At 43.6% G+C, this 26,854-nt stretch overlaps 1 protein-coding gene across 1 annotated transcript in view; it reads left to right on the forward strand.

The window, feature by feature from the left end:
* The first annotated feature begins 5,777 nt into the window (after positions 1–5,777).
* The window catches only part of LOC144268258 (uncharacterized), a 39,292-nt gene continuing 18,215 nt past the window's right edge, over positions 5,778–26,854 (forward strand). Inside the window, exon 1 of the mRNA XM_077822931.1 lies at positions 5,778–5,804. Coding sequence (XP_077679057.1) covers positions 5,803–5,804 — 2 coding nt within the window. The 5' untranslated portion in view covers positions 5,778–5,802. The remainder of the gene's footprint in view (positions 5,805–26,854) is intronic.

The raw sequence follows: 26,854 nt of genomic DNA on the forward strand, positions 1-26,854 counted from the left end.
GATCTAAAGTGGGCTAGAGTTAGGGGCAGTGGTGATTGCTCAAGTGAATTATTAGTATGTTCCAATGGTGCTGTAGCTAAGAGCAAATGCAGTAGTGTGGAGTATGTGTGAAGATTACAGCATCCCCTGTCTCCCATGCGGTAGATGGGGAGGGAATATGTGAAAATGCCAGGCCCTAAGAGCAAGAAATCAAGGTAGGAGATCTGGCAGCTGAGGTCAGTTGGCAAGAGTACAGATGGGGTTGGACTGATGTTTTTCCCCCTCCTGCCTTAGAAGAAAAAATCACTATGAATTATTCCTGCCATTTAGTAGAAATTGCCATGATAAACATAGAGCTTTAGATTTTTGAGGGATCTGTTAGCATGACAGAAGGCTAGAGGTGAATGTGTCTCTTTAAATGGAAGCTTAGACTAGGCAGAGTGGTGATTGTAACACATGCCAGGCATCTCATGGAAGCTATAACATGTGCAGAGAGCCTGTTATAGCTCCCAGATGTTAAAAATTCCGCCTCTAACTCAAAATGTTTCCATTGCTCCCCAGTGAAAAATAGTTGTATTCCCTAGAGCTCTGTGAGGATTAGTGACTAAACCAAGATTGATGCTTTTGCATCTAGGCATTTTTAAGTTACAAGTGGACTGAGAAAATAAGTTAAAACAATTTTCAGAAAGTGAAACGTTACCACTTTTTCCAATTCCCACAAATTTATAATGGCAAGTTCCATGAACCTCAAACATTTAAAACCAATAATTCTTCATAGGCAGAGGAGAAAATCAGAGGGTTTTTTCACCTCTTCCTGGGATGTTAGAGGCAATGAAGGTGAGGATTGGTCTCAGACTGGGAATGTTTTCAACTTTAATCTATATGGGCCAGATCCTTGGACTCTCCTGTGTCCACTCTGCATCAGTCCAGAGCATCAAAGGGAATGTGAAGGTTCCTTAAGGCAAGGACTAGGGAAGCCTCAGCTGCATTGTGCTATGCCAGCCACTCCTGCCCCTCGTCAGATAGTTTCATGGTATAGGAGGGATAAGAAGAGGTGATTGTGGCCCCTGGAGAGGCTCCTTGAGAGGCATTATCTGTTTAGTGCATAGAACGTCCCTGAAGTTGCATTTGTTTATTCAGGTGAGTGTTTGGTCCATAACAGTTTGTTTTTTGCAGGAGTGGCTGGGTGAGATTCTGTGGCCTGCGTTGTGCAGGAGGTCGGACTAGATGATCATAATGGTCCCTTCTGACCTTAGTATCTATGAATCTATGAATGGGTTTGATATTGATACCGTGAAAATGCATCTGCATATTTGTCCCTCCTATTTCTCTTCTAAATTCTGAGGTGACAAACTAGAATGTGTCTGCAAGCTATCCAATGTATAAAGAAAGAAAGAAACTACGAGATGGGTATGGTGGGCAGGTCCTCTCATTGTCAGCAGTTCCCACACTGCACTGTTGTCAGCTGAGGTACTGACAGTGGAGAAAGAGATGTTGGACAACTGTTTTCGTGCTAGATATTCTGTTGCTGAAAGCTGCTTGTTTTCTCCCCAAATCAGAGTGTTTTTAATCTCCATTATTCATAAGCCAATGATCACCATTCAAAATGAAAAAGGAAGTGTTTATTGTGATGGGCTGGAACCCCCATCACTGGTGAGGAAGGGTTAAAGACAGTTACACTTACTTCACGTGGAAAGTAATGTGATACTTACTTGTCAGCCAGAGATGGAGGTGGGGAACTAAAAGGATCAGGTGACAACTCAGCTGGAAGCTGGGCCTTATAAATACGTCTGAGAGAGTTCAGTCAGGGGGGATGGAGCCATGGGCAGTAGATGAGAAGGTGGGTTCCTGTGCGAGGTTAAGTGCTAGAGGATGTGGGAGGCTCAGGAAGACTTTGGTTGAACAGGACAGTGTTTGATACCAGAGCTGGGGATGAAAGGCAATGAAGTCCCAGGAAAGGGTTGAGCATAAAGCCAGGAGGATAGGTTGATTCTTTGGGACTTTGGACTACACTGGACACTTGTTATCCTGGAAGGGTTTTGGACTAACTGCTTCTCAGCTGGAGGGCTGAGTGGTGCACAAAGAGAGAATGCTTGGAGGGGGTTCAGGAGATGGAAAACCCCGCTAACATCGCACTCAGACACAAGGGGACATGCTGGGGTTGAGTTTACTTCATTAGTTGCTCTTTGCCTTTGTCTGACTCTCAGTTAGTTTTAATCCTAAATGGTACATTATACTCTTTCTCTACTTCCCTGATTTCCATTTGTTTCTTCTAAATTATTCAGTAATCTGAGGCATTGTTATGTAAGATCTGTTACAGAAGTGCTCTATGAAAACAGGTTTCAGCGTGGTAGCCGTGTTAGTCTGTATAAGCAAAAAGAATGAGGACTACTTGTGGCATCTTAGAGACTAACAAATTTATTTGAGTATAAGCATGCATGCATCCGATGAAGTGGGTTTTAGCCCACGAAAGCTTATGCCCAAATAAATTTGTTAGTCTCTAAGGCACCACAAGTACTCCTCGTTCTTTTTTCTATGAAAAGAGATGTCTGTATATATGCTAATGATCAGTTAATAGACAAAGTGATAATAGATGACACTCAGGAATATGCCCCAGTGTTCCTGGATTTTTGTGGGACCAATAAACTTTTTGTTGTGGTGCAGTCCAAATGGCTTTTTGTGCGCAGCTCTTTACATGCAGCTTTTAACACCCAGTTAAGTACTGCTGAGGCATTTATATTCTGTGTTGTTTCTTACTCAGATAAGTATTACTAGAGCATTTAATGATTTTTTAAAAATAAAAAATCCAGAGTCACACATACCTCCAGCCTTATTTCATCCTCTTAATGTACTCCAGCGTCTGCTCTGGTAGTTTAAAAAAACTCCCATTACTATCACTCTTCCTTTTTATTGCTTTTTTTATTTGCTCAATCATTTCACAGTCCAGTTGTTTGTTTTTGGTCAGGTGGGCTATAAAATATCCCTGTGTCCAGTTCAATCTCTGCCATCTCCAGCCTCCCTCCATAATGACTTTTCACCATTGCTAGTTTCTCCCAAATCAGCACTCTCAAGAACTAACAAATCCACACACACACACACACACACACACACACACACACACACACAGAGTCTCCTTTATCATCTGCATCCCCTGCCTACTCTTCTGAAGCAGATAACACACTTGGGATTATAGCCCTGTTAAAAAGATTTCATTTAAAAGGGCACAGTTGATCTTAAAACCAAAAGGACTGAGTAGTTTCCAATACTACTCCTGCTCCTGAGTTCTCTACCAATATTTGCATTCTACAGCTATATTTTCCTTACTTTTTAAGAAATGCTTTTCTTTCTTGTTGCCTTGCTGTAGATCCACAAAAACACTGGGAAATAATTGAACAAGGCCCTAATCCTCAACAAGATCTGCTTGCTCCCATTGACTGTGTGGGTACAATTTCTGCCCATGTGAGAGTTCCTTTTCCATAGCTAGGACCTAATTGTCTGTATTCAGGGAAAACTGAAGCTTAACTATACATAGGGCCTTTTGGTTTTTTATTTAATTTAATTTTTCCTGGGAATTTATCTGTTTATTTGTACAACCAAAACAGGTGAAAATTGGTGGTAAAAAACTATTAATAATTCTTCTGGGTAAATATGGGGGTTTATTTTGGTGGCCAGAAGGACCGGGGAAAACGTATTCAGTAGATTAATGCTTTGATGAATGGAATTCAGTGTGGTTTGCTACAGAACTAAAACAACTCAAAACACAATGCCACCTCTGAGTTTAAGAAAACAATAGATCGCTAAGCCCCAAGTAAAACTTTTCATTTGAATAAACAGTTAGAACTATTAGCCTATAAATATTACATTTAATAGTTGGGCCACACCATTTGCAGCGCACACACTCAACTTTATCCTTTTCTCCTGTTTTTGTTTTTTTAAAACTTCCTTGTGTTCTGAAATGCATTCCGCTACAGATTTTCATTTTCTTCCCATTTTAGTGTGTCAGATCTTTAACCCTTTATCTGCTAACAGCTTGAAATGTGTACCTGGTGAGCATGAGATTCATCAGTATGTTCAGATGTGCACGCACTTCAGAGCTTGTGCACGTTCTTGTTTGTTTATTATGTGTATCTTCTAGACTAATACAGGTAGCCTCAATTCAACAGGCCGCTTTGCATATGCACACAGACTAATGCATTATCATAATACATAGATCTCATGCAATGTATTGTATTTTTGTAATAAAACAAGTTATTTTTATATATTTGAATGATACAAAAGTAGGGTGAAAATCGGGAAAAAAAATGAATAATCCTTTTTGTAAAACCCAGGATTTTTCCTGTAAAAATTGGCTTAAACTGAAAATGAAGGGGCTTAACTGTACCGTAAGGGCTGGATTGTGCCAGACCCTCACGCCAGTGTGCACAGGAAAGGGAATGTGAAGAGCCATCCCCTACTCAATGGTCTATATAAGGGCTAATCACAGTTGTAGTCCCTGTGCTCAGGTGGGGAGAAGATTGACCTGGTGAGGACCAATAGTTCTTGGAGCAGGCAGGCTGATCCAAGGGAAGCATTGATAGTGCAGGCTAAGACTCTGAGTCACTTGCCTGCTTTGTAGCTACCACTAAAGCTGTTGAATTGAGTTTCCTGTGCTGTCATATAATGGGACTTGAGGGCACGCAGCGGCTCTCAGAGTCTGGGACTTGATCTTCTGAGGCATTAAGTGCCCTCAAGTCCCAGTGATGTCAATAAGAGATGAGGCACTCAATACCTCATGAGTATTTATTATGTGTATTATGAAAATGCCTAGGAACCTAGTTGAGGATCAGAGCCCCATTGGGCTAGGCCTTGTATAGATAGGTAATGACATTCTGTGCCCTGAGAGTTCAAAATCTATACAACAGACAGGACTCAGATTCGGTCCATGGAAAGTAAAATAAACATTCAAGACACACTTTAGAAATATCACACTACTACCAACTCCAACTGTGCAAAAATCATTAATGAGGCTGCCCCCGCCAATCATGAGATTGGCTTTCAAATCATGAATTTTTTATTAAAACAATACATCTTGGGGGGCAAAGGGGCAGGTCCTCTTTATTTGCCTGCTGCTTTTTTGAACCTTGAGGCATGCTCCACTCATCCTTTCAAGCCTTTCTCCACCTCCAAGGGGGAGGGCTTTTTAAAAAAATAAACACTGAGCTTCTCATGTATTCACACAACTTCAAGAACTGGAGCTTTAATAAAACCAAATATCAAGAGATTTGTGATTAAAATCATGAGAGCTGGCAATACTCAGAGCAGTCTGTTTTTTAACTCCATAACTGTGAATGGTAGAATAGATTCTTGGTGGGAGCTGCCATGTTACTGTTGGCATAGAAGAGGACTCCTGGAATGCAGCATCTTTTCTGTGTCTGACAAAAGGAGGCTTTTGGTGACATTGCATGTGCTCAAATTTTCTTTTGGGTGGGTGGGAAAATCTGGTGAGTGAGGGCACTTTCAGTTATTAGCACTGAGATATTTTCAAGTAATGAAACTTATTTTGCAACAACTCTGAAAATCTCCATTTTTGTCTTGTGTTCCGGCAGTTCTTCCTTCCCTTGAGTCCTACCCTACAATGTGAGTCTGTCAGGATGGAAACTTCTGCTTTAATTGGATTAGGATTTACTCCATGTTGTAGATGTAATATCTGCAATATCTTTGTAGATTATACTGCATTTTTCCTCTAACTGTCTGGCTGTGATCTCCTTCTCCGCATATCCTGTCTTGCAGGTAACCATCATCTCCTATACACCATGCATTTTATCTCTCCTGGAAGTAATACCTATGTAAGTCAGCACTTTAATGATTTATGTAATTAAAATATGATGGATCAAGTCATTAAAATTCATAGGCACACGTAACCAACTTATTCCCAACTACATAAGCCCCTTCACTTCAAATAAGACTTTTTTTTGTTACTCAGACTTTTATTCTATATCAGAAAATTATTACCATTATAGCAGACTGAAGAGTGAAATTAAGAACAACAGTGCCTGGTATATATTTCTGCTTGTATTTACTTTGTCACTTCAGAATGACAGCCTTGAAATTCTTGCATGATCTTCAGCATGTTCTAAAAATGACAGCTACAATAATTCAAATTTACTACTTTTTTTTTTACTAGTAATGAAGTTGTAAATGCAGTATTTCTTTCATTACTATTCATTAAAGATATGCTATGAAAACAGAGTTACCATGGAAATGGCTCTGTGGATTCTGAGTACATAATAAGAATTTCATTGTTTACACTACCGCAAAGATAACTGATGGGTGTTATTGCAGCTGGTAAAGTCTTATTTAGCCTCAGGAATGCTTGTAAGGGGAAAAGGTTATGCAGTTGGTCTTCCACTAAGTGCTTGCATACAAGCTGAGGCCTGTAAAATCATCAGTGCAAAAGAGTTTTATGATGAAAAGGACTGAATGTGTTGTGAGCTTTAAATCTTTGAGCATCATTTGGAGTTGAAAATTTAAACACTGAAAATAGAGTCTAGTTCATGTGTTACTAATACTCCCATTGCAGAGATAATGTGCACACATCTAGTGTAAATAAATTAGCATATATAACTTTATATTTTTTACACTTAAAATGAAAACAGGGTTTAGTAATGTGAACATGTCCAATTTACTGAATAACATTGATAGCTTTGCAAAATCAGGTAAAGGTGTTAGAAGCTTTATTTTTTACTACTAACTTATAAAAATTGAATACGGTATGGAATAACAAACTAGACGCAGAGTCCTTCAACTATACAAAGGGCTACACTTATGAATTTATACATAAGTATAAATTTGTACACTATTTCTTTATATATAAGTTTCTTCACATTTTTAGATACCCAAACTTCCCTGTAATACTTTTAGATTGACACTTCTGATTGCAGTCAGTGAGTACATATAAAGCCTTATTTATATATATTTTAAAAGTTTTAATCCAGTTCTGTGTGTAGTGCACAGTTTACACAAAACATGTTCAACAGGCTTTTATCCTATGAATTATTCCTAATAATCAGTTACACTGCAAAATCCTGACTACCTGTCTATCACTCAAAGTTGACACACACTAGGAAAAAGAGGATATAGTTGGGCATGATGAAGGGAAACTTGACAGACCATCTGGTAAAGTACAGGTTGCAGAGTAGCAGCCGTGTTAGTCTGTGTCCACAAAAAAAAGTACTCCTGTTCCTTTTTTTGGTAAAGTACAGTTACTGCCATGCAACCCTTCTGCCTTAAATAGGGGTGTAAGCGTGGCTCCACTGAAAACAAAGAAATCCGCACAGAAAAATTATGCTAAAGGAAAATATGGGTTATTGGGTCTGATCCAAAAGCCTTTGAAGTCAATGAAAACACTCCCCTTTACATCAAGGGGCTTTGGGTCAGGCCCATTGTGGCTGTATCAACACCCTACAATTCCAGAATCACAGATCCATGATGGAGCACTATGAATACTGTAATCAAGGTTGATTGACAGAGTGACATAAATGGTGGCCCTAGAACAAGCAGCATGTTCCATTTTCCTAGACACTGTCTGAGTTATGAAAACAGCAGCAGCGTCTGATAAGAAGTGGTGCCTGTGAAAATAGTTTGTGGCAATGAAAAATCAGAGAGGTTCGGCTTTCTCATGACTCAATGCTCAGGAATAAGGGGAGGGAGTGTGTGTATGTATTTGTGTGTTTTCATCTCCCTAGCAGATGAGCCTAGATGATGGTCCCATAAGAAATCCCCTATGCACAGTCCTGCAATCTAGCCAACACCCATTAATTTAAACTCCCACCTTAACAACCCTAATTAACCTTGGTAGACTGGGTGCTAAGTCTGCCTCTTTTTGTTTGCTTGTGTCTGCTCTGATTTGTTCTCTGGTAGAGTTGTTTGATTTGTTTCCATAAATGTGGCACACCATCGTATTAACCATTCCGGAACAAGAGAAGAGCCTAACGCTCTTGGGCAGGGGGGAACTACAATGGAAAAGGCCAAAAAAAAATCCCCATTTTCTTATTTGTGTTACAATAGAACTAGGGGCCCCAGTGTGCAGACATTTAGGTCTAATCTACACTGTCACTTTACAGCGCTGAAACTTTCTCGCTCAGGGGTGTGAAAAAACACACCCCTGAGTGATGCAAATTTCAGCACTGTAAAGTGGCAGTGTAGACAGTGCACCAGCTCTGGGAGCCGCTCCCCTCGTGGGGGTGGATTTTTTATAGTTGTCATAAATATAAAGGGAAGGGTAAACACCTTTTCAATCCCTCCTGGCCAGAGGAAAAACCCTTTCACCTGTAAAGGGTTAAGAAGCTAAGATAACCTTGCTGGCACCTGACCAAAATGACCAATAAGGAGACAAGATACTTTCAAAGCTGGAGGGCGGAGGGAAACAAAGCGTTCTCTCTGTCTATGTGACGCTTTTGCCGGGACCAGAGCAGGAATGCAGGTCAGAACTCCTGTAAAGAGTTAGTAAGCAATCTAGTTAGATATGCGTTAGATTCTGTTTTGTTTAAATGGCTGATAAAATAGGTTGTGCTGAATGGGATGTATATTTCTGTTTTTGTGTCTTTTTGTAACTTAAGGTTTTGCCTAGAGGGATTCTCTATGTACTGAATCTGATTACCCTGTAAGGTATTTACCACCCTGATTTTACAGGGGTGATTCTTTTATTTTTTCTTTAATTAAAATTCTTCTTTTAAGAACCTGATTGCTTTTCATTGTTCTTAAGATCCAAGGGTTTGGGTCTGTGTTCACCTATGTAAATTGGTGAGGATTTTTATCAAGCCTTCCCCAGGAAAGGGGGTGTAGTGCTTGGGGGGATATTTTGGGGGGGAGACGTTTCCAAGTGGGCACTTCCCCTGTTCTTTGTGTAACACTTTGGTGGTGGCAGCATTTAACTTAAGCTGGTAAGAATAAGCTTAGGGGGTCTTTCATGCAGGTCCCCACATCTGTACCCTAGAGGTCAGAGTGGGGAAGGAACCTGGACAACAGTGCCGGGTGAGCTCTCTCCCAGCACTGGTGCTGCAACTACTGATAGTGAAGACAGGTTCTGTCTACACTAGAGAACTCACAGCAGCAAAGCTGTACCGATGCAGCTGTGCTGCTGTAAGATCTCTCGTGTAGCCGCTGTGTGCCAACGGGCGATCTCCCCTTGACATAATTAAACCACCCCCAACGAGCGACTCTCATGCCAACATAACACTGTGCACACTGCCACTTATTCTGGCATAACTTAGGTCACTCAGGAGTGTGAAAAAAACCACACCCCTGAGAGACATACATTTTGCTGACTTAAGTGGTAGTGTCGACATGGCCTCTGTAAAAGACACTCTCTCCCCTGAAAGCTTCTGCTCTAAATAGACAAGACAGACCAGGCAGAGGAAACAACAGTACAGAGAGGTGAAGTGACTTGTCCAAAGTTACACAGGCAGTTAGTTGCACAGTCAGGAATAGAACCAAGGTCTCCTGACTTCCAAGACAGAGCCTTGTTCTAGGCTACGCTGCCTTCCATAACCAAGTAGCATTTGATAAGTGTTTTGGGACAGCAGGAGTGGCAGGTGGCAGACCTATACATTTAGAATGAAAAGAATGTAAGAGCTTCAGGTTGCCACCTATTAGTACTAATATGACAACCATTTTAAATCTGTCTTCACGAATAATTAGCTATTTCCAGTGTTCTGAGGGCTAGCCATGAACTGCAGTTATTACATACTATGCCATAATTTTGTAACCAAGACTTAGAAAGGTATTTCTCAAGGTATTTCAAAGTTCTTTAAGGGGAAGTGAATTCCACAGTTGTGATGTAGTGGCAGCTATTATGTATCCAGCAATAACTTGCAAAGTTGTCTTGGACCTTCGAGTCCATTTCTCATCCTTACAAGTCTAACACCTATCTTGAACAATGCTAACATACCGGTGAGCTGTCTGGTTTCCAGCTATGAATTTATCAGTGCTCAGCTGACACCTAAAGCCTTGGCAAGAGCTGGCACCTGGTCTACCTGTCACAGGGGGAAATACAGCTTTTGTTGATGTTCTTGGAACACTGAACGGATGGATGGATGGATACTTTAGGTTAGCAGATTGGCCACGGAACCTCTGCATGGACTCTGGCTCCCATTCCAGTCAGAGATGACATCCTGTTGGGCCCATTCTCCCCACACAGTGCCTGGCTGGAGGTGGGAGTGTCTGCAATGCAGTTGGGTTTGGGATCCATTGAATAAAGTGAGAGAGGTTAGGAGGAAAAAGTAGCGGAAGCAGAAAATAACACAAAAGGGAAGGGAGACAAAAACAGGCACTCCCATGGCTCTGCAGTATTAACAACTGGATGTCCACTGATGGGCTGAGGACTGGCAGTCATGATGATATGATGACTTTCAGGACTTAAAGGTCAAAACCAAAGTCCCTTAAACAAGAGCAAGGCATGATGGCCTTCCTCTTGAGAAGAAAATGTTTCAGTCTGGTCTGCTCCCTCTGTCTTGGGGTCAGGGAAGTGAGATGAGAGCTGCTGAGATTTTTTCAAAGACTCTTTTTAAGAACCGCACAAAGTGGAAAGTGGATGACACAGTTCATTCCCTCATTTTGTCCACCAATTAGGCCCCTCATCCAACATACCAATTTTTGGGTAATTAATTTCTGGTTTCAAATCTTCTGTTTTTACCAATCATTTTAACATGGAACCATATCAGTAGGCTCGTTTTGTACGAACTAACTTAGGGACGTCTACACTTAAAATGCTGCATTGGTGCAGCTGTGCCACTGTAGTGCTTTAATGAAGACACTCTCAGCTGATGGGAGAGAGCTCCAGTTCACAAAACACGCTGTCCTCTTTCCTCTTCAGTGGAAAGATGTAGTTTCTCAGTTGCTGCACTTATAGTCCAAAAATCTATTCTCTACACTTGTAAACAGGATAACCCCAGAATTTGTTTTCCTATATGTGGTCTCTGCTAGAGATTTTGCAGTCACTTGATTAGCATTTTGCTCAGACTGCAAATGGGTGCCTATTGTGAACCATACAATACACATTTAACAGATACGTTTCTTTCAGGCAAAAAATGTTTATCTTTCTGTCACCTTTTCAGATGACCAGCCCCAAGTCATAGACCTTAAGAACATAATTTTCAGGGTGTATATATACATATTTGTATGTACACTTCACAATGATCGAGGACCAGTATGACAAACTTTTATTAGACCTTACATGACACTCTTTGAACTAGTATGTAGTTAGCAGACCCAGGGGATCCCTGTAACCATTATGCACCCCGTGCCCTCTGCCAGGTGGCACCAAGTGGTCCCTGGGTCACAGCCTCCCCAGACCATGGCCATACAGAAACATTTCTGCAGGGCCTGGGGAAGGGGTTGGGGGTATGTGCTGCAGAACTGCCTCTAGTCTGACCATGTCTCCCAGGTTTAGTTCACCAGGTTTCTCTCCTCCACAGAGAGAACAATTTGTACATAATATCTGTGCTTCTGAGAGCTTTTATGCTACATCCAGTTTAACAGTGGTTATAAACCCTTCAGAAATAGGGGTATATAAAAGAGAAGTGCTGATAGACCTGTAAATGGGCTGCTTGATGCCACATGAATCCTATATCTATAAGCCTAGGTAGGCTAACTTTGTAGCCAGTAATATCCAAGTATCCTGGGATAGTTGACTTTATTTTTAATGCAAATTACAGCTTGTTTACAACTGTTGAAGTGCTGTGACTGGGAGCCTTGCTTGCTCTTATAACTGTTATTAGTAATTCAGAGAAATTGATTACCTGAAGAGCAGGCACATCTTTACAGTTGAAGTGATAAATACAATTGTTTGTTTGCTTTCAGGGTGGATTTTGTTGGTTATTTTTAAACATTTATTAAAACTGCTGGAAACCGTGATGGCTAAAACTGGAGTTTGCAATTTTCTGAGTGCTTTACGTCTCTTTCAGAGGAATTCATTATAACAACAAAGTACCCAGGCTATGACTCTCTTTGTGTAAAACAAGCTCTCTAGAGATATTAGAAGTGTAACAAAACAAATGTACAGTGCCCTGATAGAGATAAAAGTAGTGATTTGATGAGCACTGCAGCCTAAAGACTATAGGGCATTGGGATGTAATGAAATCTCGTTGTTTGGCTACAGAGTGGTAACACTGCTGCTGATCACCATGCTACTTAATTATTCAGAGATCGTATCTTCAGTAATATGCCTATTTTTTTTAAAAGGACACTTTCGGTTTCACACTCTGTGCTCCTTGATCTGTAAAATCCTCTTAAAAGATGGAAAATAAAACGTTTCCTTGCTGATGCTGCCCTGTTTGACAAACGGAGTTACGTTCTGTTCTGTTTCACCATCAGGAATGAAGCGAATAGAATTATTCCAGATTTGCAGTGGTGTAGCTAAGGGCACAGTTTGGCCCACTCTGTTGTTGATCCTCTCGCACTGACGTTGGTGAGAGCTTGCAAGGTTCTGAATATCGTGGGATTTAGAAGCTGTGGCTTTGAAGTTTTGAGACTTAGGGCTTGTCTACACTGACAGCGTTAACGCGCTGCCATGGTAGTTGCGGCACAGCACTGGGAGAGAGCTCCCCCAGCCCTCTAAAAAACCCACCTCCACGAGGGGCGCAGCTTCCAGCGCTGGTGCACTGTTTCTACTGGTACGTTACAGCGCTGAAACTTGCAGTGCTCAGCGGGGTGTTTTTTCACACCCCGAGCGAAAAAGTTGCAGCGCTGTAAAGTGCCAGTGTAGACAAGCCCTTAGACAGAGAGGCACTAACTGGGTAAAGCTGGTTCAAAATCCGAATTTCATAATACAGGAACTTCAGACATTTCAAAATTTTTCATCCCAAATCAGGACAAAAGTCAAAATATGACAGAATGGAAGATGACTCACTTCAACATTTTTGATCAGAACAAATTCTTCCAACATTCCTGAATCTAGGTTTCATTTTGGTATGTTGAACTGAAACTTATTTCAGCTTGGTTCAGGATTAATATATGTCCACCTGAGCTGCTATGCTATGCCTTGGGGGTGGTAGTTTGTGTGCCTTATGCCCCCATTTGTCTTTTGGGACAGGGCTCCCTAGCCAGATGATTTCCATGATGCCCCATGGTAGTTAAACCAGAGGGGAAAGTTTTTGTTTTGAAAAGACTGTCATGGCTGAATCCCCACTCTGTCACTTTGAGTACAGAAGGTGGGGGCCAGCAAGGATTTTAAAAATTAATACTTGCCACTCCAGGCTTGTATTAAACTCCCAAGCTTTTCTCTGACCTTGGCTTGGTAAACGCTGCCACCACCCAAATGCAAAAAACCCCCTTGGACACAGGAAGGAGCATTTGGGAATTCCTCCCTGTGGGGTACCCTCAAGCCCTTTCACGCCCCCTCTGGGGATGAGCTGAGAAAGAAAACAAAGGAAATTAGCTATTGCTACCAGCTAATCAAACAACGTGGAGAAACCCTTTAGGACACCAAAAATCCAATTCTGTTCTTAAAAAAGGTAAACTTTATTAAAAACAAAAAGGAAGAAAATTCATCTGGAACTTAGACTTTTGCTAGATTTTAAAAGAGCAATTCCAAAATTAAGCACCCAAAATAGCTTTCTTGGGGGTTCAGCTTAAAGGTTACAAGCAAACAAAAGCATCTGGGGTTAGCACAGAGGAGTCCACCAGCCTTAAAAAATAAACAGAAATAAACCTAATCGCGTCATCCTAAACATTCCTAATTTACTTACATATTTGGGTTGTTAAAAGTAGTTCTAGATATGATCTGATGGTTTTCATATCTGGTTCAAACTTTACACAGCATTCCTGCTGCCCGTCTCTTCAGCCCAGGGAGAACAACAGACAAAGGGAAAATTTCTTTCTCAATTTTAAAAAGTTCTAGCCTTCCCATTGGCTCTTCTGGTCAGATGTCCTTTTTTTCCTTTCAGAGTAACAGCCGTGTTAGTCTGTATTCGCAAAAAGAAAAGGAGTACTTGTGGCACCTTAGAGACTAACGAATTTATTTGAGCATGAGCTTTCGTGAGCTACAGCTCACTTCATCAGATGCATACCGTGGAAACTGCAGCAGACTCTATATATACACAGAGAATATGAAACAATACCTCCTCCCACCCCACTGTCCTGCTGGTAATAGCTTATCTAAAAGCCATTTCCAGCACAAATCCAGGTTTTCTCACCCTCCACCCCCCCACACAAATTCACTCTCCTGCTGGTGATAGCCCATCCAAAGTGACAACTCTTTACACAATGTGCATGATAATGAAGTTAGGCCATTTCCTGCACAAATCCAGGTTCTCTCACTCCCTCACCCCCCTCCAAAAACCCACCCCCATACACACACAAACTCACTCTCCTGCTGGTAATAGCTCATCCAAACTGGCCACTCTCCAAGTTTAAATCCAAGTTAAACCAGAACATCGGGGGGGGGGGGGTAGGAAAAAACAAGAGGAAATAGGCTACCTTGCATAATGACTTAGCCACTCCCAGTCTCTATTTAAGCCTAAATTAATAGTATCCAATTTGCAAATGAATTCCAATTCAGCAGTTTCTCGCTGGAGTCTGGATTTGAAGTTTTTTTGTTTTAAGATAGCGACCTTCATGTCTGTGATTGCGTGACCAGAGAGATTGAAGTGTTCTCCGACTGGTTTATGAATGTTATAATTCTTGACATCTGATTTGTGTCCATTTATTCTTTTACGTAGAGACTGTCCAGTTTGACCAATGTACATGGCAGAGGGGCATTGCTGGCACATGATGGCATAAATCACATTGGTGGATGTGCAGGTGAACGAGCCTCTGATAGTGTGGCTGATGTTATTAGGCCCTGTGATGGTGTCCCCTGAATAGATATGTGGGCACAATTGGCAACGGGCTTTGTTGCAAGGATAAGTTCCTGGGTTAGTGGTTCTGTTGTGTGGTATGTGGTTGTTGGTGAGTATTTGCTTCAGGTTGCGGGGCTGTCTGTAGGCAAGGACTGGCCTGTCTCCCAAGATTTGTGAGAGTGTTGGGTCATCCTTTAGGATAGGTTGTAGATCCTTAATAATGCGTTGGAGGGGTTTTAGTTGGGGGCTGAAGGTGACGGCTAGTGGCGTTCTGTTATTTTCTTTGTTAGGCCTGTCCTGTAGTAGGTAACTTCTGGGAACTCTTCTGGCTCTATCAATCTGTTTCTTTACTTCCGCAGGTGGGTATTGTAGTTGTAAGAAAGCTTGACAGAGATCTTGTAGGTGTTTGTCTCTGTCTGAGGGGTTGGAGCAAATGCGGTTGTATCGCAGAGCTTGGCTGTAGACGATGGATCGTGTGGTGTGGTCAGGGTGAAAGCTGGAGGCATGCAGGTAGGAATAGCGGTCAGTAGGTTTCCGGTATAGGGTGGTGTTTATGTGACCATTGTTTATTAGCACTGTAGTGTCCAGGAAGTGTATCTCTTGTGTGGACTGGACCAGGCTGAGGTTGGTGGTGGGATGGAAATTGTTGAAATCATGGTGGAATTCCTCAAGGGCTTCTTTTCCATGGGTCCAGATGATGAAGATGTCATCAATATAGCGCAAGTAGAGTAGGGGCTTTAGGGGACGAGAGCTGAGGAAGCGTTGTTCTAAATCAGCCATAAAAATGTTGGCATACTGTGGGGCCATGCGGGTACCCATAGCAGTGCCACTGATCTGAAAGTATACATTGTCCCCAAATGTGAAATAGTTATGGGTAAGGACAAAGTCACAAAGTTCAGCCACCAGGTTAGCCGTGACATTATCGGGGATAGTGTTCCTGACGGCTTGTAGTCCATCTTTGTGTGGAATGTTGGTGTAGAGGGCTTCTACATCCATAGTGGCCAGGATGGTGTTATCAGGAAGATCACCGATGGATTGAAGTTTCCTCAGGAAGTCAGTGGTGTCTCGAAGGTAGCTGGGAGTGCTGGTAGCGTAGGGCCTGAGGAGGGAGTCTACATAGCCAGACAATCCTGCTGTCAGGGTGCCAATGCCTGAGATGATGGGGCGCCCAGGATTTCCAGGTTTATGGATCTTGGGTAGTAGATAGAATATCCCAGGTCGGGGTTCCAGGGGTGTGTCTGTGCGGATTTGATCTTGTGCTTTTTCAGGAAGTTTCTTGAGCAAATGCTGTAGTTGCTTTTGGTAACTCTCAGTGGGATCCTTTCTTTTCTTTACCTAGGGGACTTTTTAACCATTTACAGGTAAAGTAAGTAGAGAACAGCTACCAAGAGGGATTTTACAGCTAACCGGCTGTCTGGGTGTCCATCAAAGGGAGCTCTCCTCCCCCCCCCCCCCCATTTATCACAAAGACGCTTCAATGGAAAACTTGCAGCCAGCCCTACTGTTGAATCCATCCAATTTCAGTAGGAGACATGACTCCTATACTGCCCCGCCATTCTGTTTTAGCATCCTCTCTCTTGCAGTGCAAACAGAATAGGCTATGTGTTAAACAATTCAGTTGGATGGTCATTCTCTCCTTAATATTTTTTTCATAGTCCCATATTTGTTTCTCATTCAACAGAATTACTTCCAATCCTGCACTGCACTAATGCTTACTGGTGCCTAAACCAATGTCTTGCTCTCATGACAGTAAATTTGAATTGTCTGGAGCTATTGCCTGCCAAAGGAGTTGTAGTCTAGCCTGTCTTTTTCACGTCGAGGTTTAGGAACTGATGCTGAATCATTTCTCTGTCTTGCAATCACAGGTGCTGGCTTCCTGGGGTCCTGGGGGTAATCAACCCCCCTCCCCCGCTCTGCCCCCACCCGACCTCTTCCCCAACCCCCCACCCAACCCCACCTCTTCCCACCCAGTTCCACCCCACCCTTGAGCACACCACGCCCTCGCTCTTCCCCCTTTCCCCCAGAGCTGGGGGGGGGAAGCTGGCTGCCAGTGGGTGCTAAGCACCCACTCATTTTTTTTGGTAGGTGCTCCAGGACTGGAGCACCCATGAAGTCAGTGCCTATGCTTGCAATCTAATTGCTGAAATAGCAGATGGCCAGTATCAGTTTGTCTTTGCACCTCTGAGGATATACGGATTACCTCAGTACATGTCTCACTGATTGTCCATTCACCATCAGGGGTGCTGGAACAATGTGTATGGGGGGGTGCTGAGATCCATTGAACCAAACTGTAAACTTCAAGTCAGGGGGTGCTGCAGCATCCCCAGGACCCGTAGTTCACCATGGAGGACACACCACTGTAACCAGTACCACTTTTCTGAATGTTTTCCACATGCTTTCATCACTTCTTTCCAACAAAAGATTGTGGTTTATGTGTAGAACTATGTATAGAGCTATGTCCAGTTTTATATCTTGGGCATGGATGACAGAGTTTCACCATGAAACAGACAGTACTCTGCTGCATGTAATGTTTCCTACTGTTTTAAGCATGTTTTATTAACATACAATTCAGGAGAGTCCTTTGCTATTTCCACTGAAATCCATCTCTCAACACTTGTTGGTTTGTCAGGTTCACTCTGTAAGTAAGCATTTCTGAACAGTTCATTGTATTGCCTTCAGGCTAATGGTCACCCAAAGAGTGCTCCAGGTTGATCTCAAAGTCGCCTACTCTGATAGCTTTCTTAAAAGTGCTCCATACTATGTAAGGGTATGTCTATACTACCCGCCGGATCAGTGGGCAGCGATCGATCCAGCAGGGGTCGATTTATCGCATCTAGTATAGCTCTCCCATAGACTCCTGTACTCCACCGCCGTGAGAGGCACAGGCAGAGCTGACAGGGGAGTGGCAGCAGTCGACTCACCGCAGTGAAGACACTGTGGTGAGTAGGTCTAAGCATGTCGACTTCAGCTACTTTATTCACGTAGCTGAAGTTGCATAACTTAGATCGATTCCCCCCCATTCCTCCCAGAGACCAGGCCTAAGACTTGCTTTCAGCCTGATCTCACTTGGGGAGTCTGAACAGCTCAGCTTTATCAATAGTCTTGATGGTCATTATCAAACAACTTGTCTGTAGGCTGCCTCGGGCACTGATACTTCTGAACAAGTATGTTCTGGCATTAGTGAGACTTAAGACTGCTAGCACTTGTCTCTCAGGATCATTCCTTCAAAAAAAGCTGTAAATATTCAACATATGGTAAGTAGGCGAATCTTCCACCAGTCATTACTTGTTCATCTTGCCCCTGCAGGCTGCCATTCCTATGAATCAGTTGTCTCACTTTTATTTCTCTTGTTAGTGTGGTTTCACTTGCAAACCTTCAATCATCATTGCTAATTATATTGAGTGTTTAGTCATGCTGATTTGTGTCAGGAAGAAATAATACATTCAACATAGTTTTGTGGGCAGAGGGCAGTGCTCTGTATGCTACACTATACTCAGACAGCAAAGCATGCAAGGGTGAATTCGGAAGTTCTGACACAGTCCAAGTTCATGCCAAACTCAATTCCAGTGGGGTTGTACAGGGATAACTGGGGGCAGAAATTGGCTCATCAGCACTGCCAAATCCAAATGTTCTGAAACCATGAGTCAGGTGCCCTTAAATTCTGGGGTTTTGGTTTTTTTTCAGGTTTTTTTTGGCTCTTGTTTCTGAACTTTTAGATCTCACTTCATGTTTGCAAGCTTTTCTCCATAACAATAAAGGCTAGAAACTTTTTTTTTTAATTGAAACTTAAGATTCTTATGCAACTGCTTGATTCCAGCAACTGAGGGTTTAAGAAAAACACCAGATATCAAAGGACTCATGGTTAAATCGTAAGTTGGCAACACTGTGGAATTGCTACCTTTGCACTCTTGAGTGATGTGACTTCCCTGGAAGCATGGCCTAACTGAGTAAGGCATCCCGGAGTTGGCCCACAGGTAATAAAAAATAATGAAAGGATTTTTGCCATCCAATGGTGTAACAGTAATCCTGCATTTTTAACATTGATTTGCTGCAGGCAGAGTGTGTGCTGGGCAAATAGGATTCTGCCAACTGACCTACATTAGCTGATGCTATCATACTCCAATGGTCCCCATCACAGTAGTCTGAGTGCCTTGTATTCTTAAAGAATTATGCTCACAACACCCCGTGATGTAGGGAAACGCTGTTATCCCCATTATGCAGATGGGGAACTGGCACCCAAAGGCCTGGTCTACACTACAGAATTAGGTTGACATAAGCGGTCTTATGTCGGCGTCTACACTACAGGCTGGCTCCCGCCGATATAAGTTCCATACTACGCCAACATAATAACACCACCTCCATGAGAGGTGGTGTAGTTAGGGTGATGCAGTGTCCATGTAGGCATTGCATTACTTATATTGGCTCTTGGCTGTCACTCTTACCAATTGCACAGCTGTGCTCTAAAAAGGGGGCTCATAGCTGGAGCTGTGAAATTGACAAGAAAGGTTGGTAAGCTCCCTACTATGAAATTGAGCAGAGCCTGGGGCTCACAGCTGGCTCCAGCCAGCTGTCAGCCAGGCACTGGGCTCATAGCTGGAGCCTTTGTCCCCCACTCCAGAGTGACACCTCCAGCTGTGAGCCTGGTGCGGGCTCAATTTCACAGCAGGAGCCTACCAGCCTTTCTTGTCAATTTCACAGCTTCAGCTGTAAGCCTCTCCCTTAGAGCCTGAGCCATATGTGAAATTGACAAGAAAGGCTGGTTGGCTCAGTGCTGTGAACCCTAGGCCAGCCTCACCGCTCAGGCTGTCACCCCAGGGTGGGTGGGGGCATAGGTGGCACGTGAGTCTTCCATTGGAGAGGCTTACACACGAGAACCAGTAGCTCCCTAGAAGTGGGGAGGGGGACCACCAGTGCCCGAACTGTGGCCCTGCCTCCCCAAGGCCCTGCCCTCGCTCCCTCCCCAAGGCCCTCCACTTGCTCCTCTTTACCTCCTCCCCCAAGGCCTGCCTGCTCACTTGTTCCTCTCCACCTTTTCCCTTGAGGCCCGCCCGCCATTCTCTGCAGTGGAGAGGAGCGAGCGGCAGGTGGGGGTTGCCTAGGGGAAAGAGGCACAGCAAGGGTGGGCCTCAGGGGAAGAGGCTGAGCAGGGGTGGGGCCTCGGGTGGAGCGCAGGTGGGGCCACGGACCAGGCACCGGTGTCTCCCCCACTTCTAGGAAGCTTTGCTTCCAGCACTCCAAAGGTGGCAGGCTGATGTACCTCCAAAGGGTGGTGACCCATGCTGCATCCATTGCATTTGCCCTCCTGCCTTTAGCCAGCCTTTTTGGAGGAGGCTTAGTCTCCCCAAGCCTCTTATATGCACCGCCCATGTGTGTGGGGTGGGTTCCAGCTGTGATCCCGGCTACCGCTAGGGCTCTCAGCTCTCCACAGAGCTAACCAGCTGGAGTCTGGCAGCTGGGGAGCTGAGAGCCTGGGCTGCAGTAGGGCTCCATGCTCTTAGCTTCTCATAGTGCCCCTCTTAAGCCAGTGCAAGCGCTCCTGGTGAGGATGCAGACTACTGACAGTAGGCAGGTAGTACAGACGTGAAAAATCACAGTAATAACTGCGGTGGCTGTATGTCAGCTTAACTTAACAGCGCAGACATGCCTACACACAAGTGACTTATCCAAGGTCTCACAAGAAGTCTGTAGTGCAGTAGGGAATTGAATTTGGGTCTCCCAAGTGCCATGCTAATGCCCTAATCACTGGACCGTCCTCTACCACATAGAAGGGAAAGCTCAAAGCAGTTATTTCCTCCATGCTATGAAACCTTTGTTACATGCTGTTAATGGTCTTCTTAAGAAGGATTAGATAAACTTGGAGACAAATCCTGGTCCTGGCAACAAAGCTGAAGTTAAAGTTCCTCTGTGCAAAGCCTTATGCTGCATTTGAAAGGACAGAATCCTCCTGCTCCTTGTCCTTAAGATAGGGATTGGATCACCCTGCCAGCCAAGCTGCAGATACTATTACAGCCTCTGGGCTCCTGCACCCTCTTCAATATAGAATTTTGGATCTAGACAATCTATATGCTATCAGCAGATGACCTGGCCATCCCTTCCTACTTCACCAGTCCATCTAAAGGCTGACCCCTGCATCCAACAGGGAAACAATTCTGCTCTTATCTCTTTTACCTTAACTTACTAAGCTATTTGGAGAATTCATCTGCTTGAGAATTTATCCTCCCAGGTAGAACAGCTAGCTTTTCCAAAAAATGAAAGTGAACCCTTTCAGCCCCAGTGTGGTTTTAAAAAAAAAAAAGTCAGCTGCATGTCATAGGAATGAATTAAAAGTAGTGGAATTGGATTTTTGTGACCCTTTGTATTGTACATACAGTGTCACAGATATAATCAGCCCTATCCCAAGAAGCAGATTTCAGTCATCCAGAGGGAGAGACTCAATTGTTGTCACTCCATTCAAGCACTTGTATGACAAGTAAAGTCACTAACGTATCCCCTAAGTGTGATCTTCCTCCCCCTCCTTCTCTTCTAATTTGATGTAACTTGCTTCCCTTTGCCTTAGATGCCTTTGTAGTATGGTCCCACATGTGCTTATCTCAGTACACAGACTAGGCTGTCAATCTGTTTTATCATAAATCTTTGTTATTACTCTTTTGTGTTTAACTATCAGATAAAGGAAAATAGGTAGCATTTATCTATGGAGTCCTTTTTAAGATACTATTTTATTATATGCACAGTCTTGATGTTCGGAATTTTTTAAGATAGTGTACTTCACTTTTATGTTCTGCATGTTACACACTTCTGAGTTTGACCCTTTGACAGTAGTAAACAAGTTTTAAGAACACATCTACTTCTGCTGTCTATTGACCTGAGCCAGAGTTACCCTCTTCCCATGTATATGATTTTCAAAGCAACCAGTTTTCATACAACAATGCACGTGAATGTTAGACAGTATCATCCACACAGTCTCACAATGAAAGCAGTTATTATAGGGGCACTGGTGCTATAAGAGGATGTGAGGTGGGGACAATAGATAAGGAGACGCAGCTAGGTTGTGAGGGTTGTCATGATATTGCATCCTGGAGTGGCCAAGTGACTGACGCTACATTAGCTGTGGGCAACATAGAAAACATGGGTTATGAACTGCACTTTAAGAGAAGATGGGGGAATTGCTAAAACAGAGGCTGGTGGATTAAACTACTCAGTACACAGACTAGTTGATATGGTAGCAAGAGATTGACCTGAAAGAAGGGAACAGGGAACTAATGCTTGCCCATTTTGCATACCTGTATCCCAGCTACTCTCTTGCGGCCTGATCCAGAGTCCACTGCAGACAACAAAAAGATTACTATTGACATCAATGGTCTCTGGATCAAGCCCTCAGAGTTGCTGCCATGTAATAAGTAGTTTGGAGCACAATCCAGCCCAAGATCTCAGAGTGTTACAAGCATAAAAAACAAAACCAGGCCAGGTCAGCAGACACTACTGTTGTCATTACATCCAAAAAAAGCTGTATTAAAAGAATGTTAAGGTTGCAAAGTCAAGCGCTCAGAAATTAGGAAATGCCAGAATTAAGGTTGCTCAGGCGACCATAATTTGGCTCCCTTGCACACCTACATTATGATATAGTCTTTAATTACATGATCATATACCACTTTTTCCACAGGACCTTTACCTCATTCAGTGTACAGGATAGATGGCTATTCAGCTTTCATTCTTAACTTCATCATTCAACATGTGGCCCTCGGTCCTACTTACTGCACACCATCTAGACCAGTGGTGGGCAACCTGCGGCCTGCAGGTCACACGTGGTCTGTCAGAGTAAGCTGCTGGCAGGCCGCAAGTTTATTTACATTGACCGTCCACAGGCACGGCCACCCGCAGCTCCTAGTGGCCGTGGTTCACCATTCCCAGCCAATGGGAGCCGCAGGAAGCGGCAGCCAGCATGTCCCTGTGGCCTGCTGACGGTCAATGTAAAGAAACTGTCTCGGCGCCCACCAGCGGATTACCCTGACACAGGCCATGTGCAGGCTGCAGATTGCCCACCATTGATCTAGACCCTGCCCTGAGTACAGAATTACTAGCTTCCTTACAGGCTATTCTGTGGCACTCATCACTGTTAGTATGTGTCCTTTGGAAACAGGTCCAAAAGGACGTGAGAGGCAGACCAGTTGAAAGTCTCTAGGTGAAGATAAAAAAGGAAAAAAACAGGGATTATGTCATGGTAAGGGTCTATCATAGACCACCAAATTAGGAGGAAGTGTATAGCACAGCGCTCTCCACTTGTGTCTCCTCACACCACAAAAACTTGCTCAGACTCCACTGGTTGGGTATCTACACCATGTCATTTATTTACATTCCCTCCAACAAGACCTTTTTAGTCTCTTGCAGCAACGCTGTTTCTGGTGTCCTTTGTGCTTTCAGCCCTTTTCCCAGGGCCTGAGAGGGGGAGAAATCTCACTTCCCTGAGATCTCTGTGAGATTGGACCTAGCTAGCCCTCTTCCCCTCCCTGCACTTCTGCTTGTGCTTTTTTATCAACCCTCAGTTAATTAATGTGCTAATTAAACCAGGCCTGCCAGTCTGATTACATAACTGCAGTTTATTCCTCAGTCAGACCTCCCTGACAGAACCAATTAGTGCTGGAGTGATCAGAGTGCTGGCTCACATGCTAGCTACCAGCCTTGGTGTCCCCCTCCGGATCCTTGATTTTGTACCTACTACACTCACTCCTGTCCCTGTTAAATAATTTATTGTCCCCCGGAATGAGTTGAAACCTGGGTTTAGTGGCTCCTCCCTTAGGCTGGAGGAGGGGCCTTCTGATATGTGCAGGCTTGCGCCCACACCTTCCCAGAATTCAATAGGTGCTAGCTCCCAGCCTCATTGTCCCCCTATGGATACCTGATTTTGTACCTATGACCCTCACTCCTGACCCTGTTTAATCATTTGTTGTCCCCTGGAATTAGTTGAAACCTGGGTTTAGTGGATCCCTCCCTTAGGCTGGGGGAGCACTTCTGATACAGGCGGGGCACCCCAGAATTTCAATAGGTGCTAGCTCTCAGCCTCGATGTCCCCTTCCAGACCTCTGATTTTGAACCTATGATCCTTACACCCATTCCTGTTTTATCATTTGTTGTTACCCACTTTCATTTGAACCCTGGGTCTAGTAGCTCCTCCTCTTAGGCTGGGGGAGGGCTTTTCAGTTGCAGGTGGGCTTCCACCTGCCTGTCCCTGGGATTCAATAGGTGCTAGCTCCCAGCATTCTGTCACAAGGTGGATGATTTCTACGAATAAATATCCAAAACATAAGATCTGGTAAGTAATGGGAGAGCTTTAACTACCCAGACATCTGTTGGAAAAACAGGGGACAACAACCTTCCTTTGAGGTTTTTAAGGTCAGGCTTGATAAAGCCCTGGCTGGGATGAGTTAGTTGGGGATTGGTCCTGCTTTGAGCAGGTGGTTGGACTAGATGACCTCCTGAAGTCTCTTCCAACCCTGATATTCTTTGATTCTATGATTCTTTCAGAAGGTGAAAGTAGTAACCGGGAGACAGCCATTTTAAACTTGATTCTGACCAATAGGGAGAAATTGGTTCTTAATCTGAAGGTAGAGGGAATCTGAGTGAAAATCATCATGAAATGATAGACTTCATGATTCTAAGGGAAGGAAAGAGTGAGAGCAGCAGAATAAGGATAATGGACTTAAAGCCTGGTTTTTTTCCTTCCTTTTTTAAACAAACTCCAAACTGGTAGGTGTGGTCTCATGGAAAGAAAATCTATGGGGAAAAGGAGTTCAGGAGAGCTGGCAGTTTCTCAGAGACAACATTAAAGGTGCAACCACGAACTACCCCTATGCAAAGGAAAGATAGGAATAAAATAGTAAGAGGACAATATGCTCCATTAGGTGCTCGTTAATTATCAGAAAATCAAAAAGGAATCCCAGAGAAAGATGGACAAATTGCTAAGAAGAATACAAAAGAACAGCACAAGCATGTAGGGCCAAAATCAGAAAGGCTAAGGCACAAAATGAGTTACACCTAGCAAGGGACATGAAAGGCAGTAAGAACAGGTTCTATAAATTAGGAGCAAGAGAGAGACTAAGGAAAGTGCAGATTCTCTATTTAATGGGGAAGGAGCGGTAATAACAAGCAATATCAAGAAGACTGAGGTGTTGAATGCCTATTTTGCTTCAGTCTTCATTTAAAAGGTTAATGGTGACCAGATACTTAGTGCAAATCATATTAACAACAAAGGGGAAGGAACACAAGCCAAAACAGGGACAGAACATTTGAAAGACTATTTAGATAAGTTAGGCCTTGTCTACACTGGCCGTGGCATGTAGGGTATGTTTAGCCACATGTGGTAGGAAAGGACTCCGGCAGGGGAGAGGCAGCAGGGAAAGGCTCTGGTAGTGGAATGCCAGTGGGACATTACACTGCTAAAAATGGGAGAGTAGACATGGGAGGTACTGCTTGAGTGTGTGGAGAGCCATGTAAGGTATATAACCTAAGGTGCTGGCATGTCTTTACTCACCTAAGCAGTGCCATCTACACTGCTATTTATACCCATGCTAGGGCTGTGTGCAGTGTATGTACGCTACACGCTGCCATTACGTGTAGACAGCCTGCTTGACAGTGCCTGATGAAATCCACGCTAAGGTACTAAAGAACTAGCTGAAGCAACCTAGAACTGTTAGCAATTATCTTTGGGAACTCATGGGGGACTAGTGCCATGTCTGGGCCTGATCCAGCTGTGGCAGGTCGGGCCACAGGCTGAGTTGAGACCAGGGGAGGGGCGCCCCTCGCCCAGCAAGTCCCCGGGTGGGTTCTTTGAGCACCTGCATGGCGCTAAATAGGCTGCTGCATGGCCGCGCAGCTTACAGGGAACTTAGACTATAACTTGGAGATTTTTGGCTTGTGGGGGAGTTTTTTTGGTAAGGCTTATGACAGTGTCACATGACATTCTCATAAGCAAACTAGGAAGATATGGTCTAGATGAAATTACCATAAGGTGGGTGCAAAACTGGCTGACAGACCATACTCAAAGAGTAGTTATGGTTTGCTATCAAAATGGGAGGATGTATCTAGTGGGGTCCCACAGGGTTCTGTCTTGGGTCTAGTATTAGTATTTTTACTAATGACTTGGGTAATGGAATGGCAAGTATTCTTATAGAACTTGTGGAAGACAACAAGCTGGGAGGTGTTAAAAGCACTTCGGAGGTCAGGATAAGAATGCAAAATTACCTTGACAAATTGGAGAATTGGTCTGAAATTAACAAAATGAAATTCAATAAAGACAAGTGCAAAGCACTACACTGAAGGAGGAAAAAAGTCAAATGCACAGTTACAAACTGGGGAATAACTGGCTAGGCAGTAGTACAGCTGAAAAGGATCTGGGGGTTATAGTGGATCACAAACTGAATGAGTCAGCAATGTGATACAGTTGCAAAAGTCTAATATCATTCTGTGGTATTTTAACAGGAGTGTTATATCTAAGTCACAGGAGGTAGATGTTCCTGTAGCTGCGCCTTTCACCTGTAGAGTGTCTTCTAGTGTCTGGGTGTGATACAGGGATTTTCTCAGTGTAGCTCGTCACTTTGGTGCCACGATGGTCTGCTGTTGTACATGGCCTAGCCCTTTGGCCAGGGTATGTCTTAGTTCATTCCCCTTTTGGAGTTAACACTGAGTCTAAAAAATGAGACTGTAAAGACAAATGTCTTTTTAAACCTGTTCTTCAATCCCATCTGGGGCTCACAGTTCTCTGCCTCTTCCATATCTAGTGCTCATACCTTTCCTTTTGGTCTGGGAAAAGGTAGGGGAACCTGGGTCCACTTTCTCCTCTGCGTTCCAGCAAACGGACCCTGTTTTAGATAGATAAAGTCTGTTTCTTTGATTCCTTCACCACTTGCTTGAGCTGCTCCTGTCTTCCTCAGGTCTCTGGGCTCTGTTGTCCCTGTCTGGATCTGTAATTCCGCACAGCTTCTCCTTAACCAGCTATGAAGGTGTCTTCTCAAAGACCATTCCCAGCCTTCCTCCGCAGCAGCTGGGCTGTATTGTGAGTGGTCCCT

This window comes from Eretmochelys imbricata, chromosome 7 (assembly GCF_965152235.1).
Source record: "Eretmochelys imbricata isolate rEreImb1 chromosome 7, rEreImb1.hap1, whole genome shotgun sequence".
Classification (NCBI taxonomy): Eukaryota; Metazoa; Chordata; order Testudines; family Cheloniidae; genus Eretmochelys; species Eretmochelys imbricata.